Source organism: Verticillium dahliae, genomic scaffold (genome assembly GCF_000150675.1).
Source record: "Verticillium dahliae VdLs.17 supercont1.17 genomic scaffold, whole genome shotgun sequence".
Taxonomy (NCBI): domain Eukaryota; kingdom Fungi; phylum Ascomycota; class Sordariomycetes; order Glomerellales; family Plectosphaerellaceae; genus Verticillium; species Verticillium dahliae.
This window is the reverse complement of record NW_009276936.1, coordinates 352318-356557: the sequence shown is the minus strand read 5'-3', so window position 1 is coordinate 356557 and position 4240 is coordinate 352318. Positions and strand designations below refer to the sequence as shown.

The following is a 4240-nucleotide window of genomic DNA, read 5'->3' as shown; positions in this document are numbered from 1 at the left end:
TCTCTCATCTCCTTCATCTGTGACTCGTTCCTCCTCCAACTGATTTCTTGAGCGTGGACACAACAGACATGTTCCATGGGCGAGGCCTTCAAGCTGGCCGCTCTCGCGTCAGGCCGGAGATGATGGTCATCTTAGTCTCCATCTCCCTCTTTGCGCGGCAACACCAGCCTCCAGCTCTTGAATCCTCTCTGATCGAGCATGCAACTGACGCAGGGCGGTGCCGACCTGACGTGGGCGTTCGGCTTTGGGGAGAAGGCACGGGGGAAGCGTCAGCGCCAGAGCATCGGGGGGGGGGCCGGTTCTTGAGAGGTGAAGATACGTACGGGTGCCGATTAGGGCGGCGATGTGGCCGTAGGAGGTTACCTTGCCGCGGGGGATCTCCTGGACGGCGGCGTAGACGGCGTAGGCGAAGGCTTGGGCTTGTTCGGATTGGCGGGACATGGTTGGGGGTTTTGATGGGTGGTTTCGACGGGCGTGAAATTGGTCGCAAGGCTGTCGAGTTAGAAAGGGAAGTTGCGTGGGTTTAGAGGCTTGCTTGTTATGCGAACGGTGTGGTGGTTGTAGGTTGCGAGCTGCAAGCCATGTACCTCATGTGAAGGTGGGTGAGCCGGCCGGTGACATATTCGGTTAGCGGTGGAGGTCATCATTGTCGGCACATATGGCCCCCATTCAAGCTCGTGCCGTCCGTCGCCCATAACTTCCACCTCTCGAGCAATGCAAGCTTGGACGGTATAGTAAAGGCAAAAACTGCAGCTATGGCCTGACATGGGCCACTGAACGGGCTCCTTAGCATTTTTCGAGTGGCCGGGGTCCTTATTGCAACGGAACTGGTGCCGAAAGCCTTGCAATGTCGTCGGCGACACCTGGCGGCATAACATGAGGTTCATGGCCATGGATAGCAAGCCTTGGGCGCATCACTTGAAAAGGCTGAAATGCAGGCGGCAGGGCTATGTCAGATGATACACGAAGCGAATATCGACATTGAAGGAGTTCTCGCTCGATCCAACAGCATCCCTAACCTATCTTTCCTAGCTGTTATGAATGATGGCCAAGCTCGATGATGCAATCTAGATCGTTGGGAGACGGCCCTCGTCGTGAACTGATATTCGACATGAAAGGTGGGAGATTGAGTGGCCTCATCGTATCTACCCTGCATACACTTCATTCGAGCAGCTTTTATTCGCAGTTGGCTTTGCCTGTTGTTGTTCGCTTTTGCTTTTTGCTGTTCATCATTGCAGTTAGTCGTCTATGTTCGTTATGACTGTTAGTCGTGGCTGTTCTTTATTGATGTTGGCCAAAGCTGATCTCTGCTCCTGTGATCTTTTGCCTATTATGTTATTAGTTGGAAGCTGATACCTCCGCCTTCGTCCCAGCGTCACGAACAAACCACAAATTTTTTAAAAGGCGATGCCCAGTACCTCATCATGCAATCTACACTTATCTCCCAGACTTCATCGATCTTCCATTTCACGTATTACTACATAACATTCAAATCTCATTCACCAAACACTACCTAAGCACCATGCCATCTACAGTTGAACAATGCAAGTATTGCGGAATTGGTATGTCAAGCACGCAGTATGAGTGCTCCAGCTGCGGGAAGCCGCCCCATTAGGCATCCTCGATGGGTGGGTGTATAACCCTGCAATTACATGAATCAGAAGACTGATATCCTGTATCAGCCACACTATCAGAAGGCTCAAAGAGCCGTTTTAGGGTGTGTGAGGCCAGGAAAACACACATGTAAGGCTGCGGGCGGCCGTCTCAACTGTAGAGGGCCAGAATCCAGATAGGTCTCTAAACTATGACTGAAACTTGACTGCGGCTTCCACTTGAGGAAGACCCCTTCACTCTGCTGATCAAGTCGCTCTAATGTACACAAACATCCATCGAGTGTTATTGCGTAGGCTGGTAGCATCAAAGGTACAGCGTGCAAGTGCCAAGAGAACGAGGCACGGATACATACGGTTACGCAAGCTCCATGTGTCAAACAAACAGCCAGCTTTGTGACTTGGAAGATGGATGTTGCTGTCCTTCATGAACTGTAGCCTGACCGGCAAGAAACTATGGCGAAGCCACGGAACAGAGGGGGGGCATTTAGGGGCTTCTCAAGGGGATTTGAGAGCATACACAAGGGCTGTAGATGAACCTCTACATTATGGACGGCCAAATTTCAGATTCCTTCCTATCGTGCAACTAAAAATTGACTGCCGATATCACCTGCGCAAGACTTCTTTAATCTTTCCCGCCAATTGACCTTAGCTCTAACTAGATGCATCCTGACCTTAGGTGCAGCGGCCTTAACTCTTGTCAGGTTGGCTTGAATCTCGGTCAATCTTCTGGTAGAGTTAGCTAGACCTAACTGGATCTTGTCGCCAAGTGATTCTCGCCTGCGAAGTAAGAAATTCGAGGATACTAGAGGCATCGTCAATCTCATCATGGATGGCTACGAAAGGCCCTAGCCGGTTGAAGAACGGCCACTCGAAGCGTGGCGGGAAGAAGCCTGCATATTCCCAGTCTACGATTGCATTGATCCGCAGCGTTTCCGGGTTGACGACCACGTTCTGCTGGGACAGATCATTATGACAGAAGACGTATTCGTCTTGATCAGAGGGCCGCAGACACCAAGTGTCAACGTCCGTAAGCCGCAGAGCTCGATAAGGGGGAATCACGAGACCCGATGGCCCGCCGATTTTGTTGGACCTGAGAGCCCTGAGCTTCGCAAGATGAACCTGGAGCTCCTCCCGCACAGTGGCCTTTTGATCTTCCGCGAGCTCCGACATGCCGACGCCCTCAACGTACTCGGTGATCAAGTAGTAGGCTTCGTCATCTTGGAAGTCGCAGTACACAGTCGGCACCGGGACATTAGTGTGCGAGCGAATGAATCGCAATGACTCTGCTTCGTTCATGAGCCTCTCCTTATTCAGCCGAGGGATGTGCAGGCCTCGATAGCCGGTGCGGAACTCCCGCGGCCGCAAGCTCCTCTTCACAAAGGCGCCGTTCCGGCTGTAGTACTTTCTCTCAAACGTGGTAGCGAAGCATCCTTCATCTTGTTCCTCCTGCTTGGCGGTCATTGTGAGGGCTGAAGAGATGGGATTGGAAAGAGGGAGGTTCGAACGAATGGAGGCTGTCGGGTATTAGTGAGGAGCTGCCTAACAGCAAGCTGAGTAAGCGACTGGAAGCAAGCCGACAGACCAACGCCAACAGCCAAGACGACACCAACAGGCCAACAGGCCATGAAATAAACACACACCAAGCCAGAGAATTACAGGCAGGGGGTATTTGAAAGGTCTCCCTCACGCATCAAAGAGGACGATAAATCTAGACGCCTTAGGCTGGCAGGTCGGTTGGTGAGGTTGGTTGGGTTGTCACAAGTTCCTGATGTAGGTACCTACTTGAGTGGCTTGCACTGTACCTACCGCACTGAGCTTACCTAAGTCTTAGCCCCTCCGAAGTGCCCAGTCATGTCATGACTTGTCAAGTGAGGCTCCCAAGGCTCCTAAGGCTTCCAAGGCTCCCAAGGCTCCTAAGGCTCCCAAGGCTCCCAAGGCTCCCTGAGGCTCCCTGAGGCTGCCGACTTGATGGCTCCAAAAGTGTCGCTGAGGGCGTTCCTCAAGGGATCAATCCACTGAATTTGAGGCCTGCAAGACGCCTGCCCCCACCGACTTGGCGATACCTGTGACCACAACCATCATCACACTGGCGAACGTCTGATTTCCCGGCTGCACCTTTCTCTCATCGATCATTCAAATCCAGTCCTCAAATCACAACCGCATTGGAAGACAAACGCATCGGCTTAGGCTGACCCTGGGCCAAATCTACCGAGCAAGGCTCTCCACCAAGTCTCCCCGGAACCGCACCACAAGCAAACCATGTCCAAACGCGACCCAGACGCCCCCCCCTCCTACAACGAGGCCATCTTGTCATCCCCGTCATCTTCCTCTCCGCCCTCCCCATCCCCAACAACCGTCTCAGCGCACCTCGCCACGCTCCCCGCCCGCCTCCGTGCCCGCCGCCCCGCCCTCGACACGCACGACCAAGACCTCCTCACCCTCCTCATCCCCGACGTACAAGCCCACCTCGCCGCCCTGCACGCGGCGCCCCGTCGCGGCGCCCCACCGCCCCGCGCCGGCCAGTTGACCCTCGTGCCCGCCCGCCGCGGTCCCGGCGTCGTGGCGATCCCAACCATAGTGCCAATCGGGCCGAAAGAAGCACTGTAAAAAGTGTCCTTGTCGGAATA

At 54.0% G+C, this 4240-nt stretch overlaps 3 protein-coding genes across 3 annotated transcripts; 1 reads left to right on the top strand and 2 right to left on the bottom strand.

The window, feature by feature from the left end:
* Nucleotides 1-126: 126 nt before the first annotated feature.
* On the bottom strand, nt 127-441 carry VDAG_07599 (uncharacterized protein; the record flags this gene model as incomplete). The annotated part of the gene is made up of 1 exon (XM_009656504.1): nt 127-441. The coding sequence occupies one exon, from the start codon at nt 439-441 to the stop codon at nt 127-129; it is 315 nt and encodes a 104-aa protein (XP_009654799.1).
* Nucleotides 442-2348: 1907 nt separating this feature from the next.
* Nucleotides 2349-3074, bottom strand: VDAG_07598 (uncharacterized protein; the record flags this gene model as incomplete). Its single annotated transcript, XM_009656503.1, has 1 exon — nt 2349-3074. The coding sequence occupies one exon, from the start codon at nt 3072-3074 to the stop codon at nt 2349-2351; it is 726 nt and encodes a 241-aa protein (XP_009654798.1).
* Nucleotides 3075-3872: 798 nt separating this feature from the next.
* VDAG_07597 (uncharacterized protein) lies at nt 3873-4220 on the top strand (the record flags this gene model as incomplete). Its single annotated transcript, XM_009656502.1, has 1 exon — nt 3873-4220. One exon carries the CDS (start codon nt 3873-3875, stop codon nt 4218-4220), a length of 348 nt encoding a protein of 115 aa, XP_009654797.1.
* Nucleotides 4221-4240: the final 20 nt, after the last annotated feature.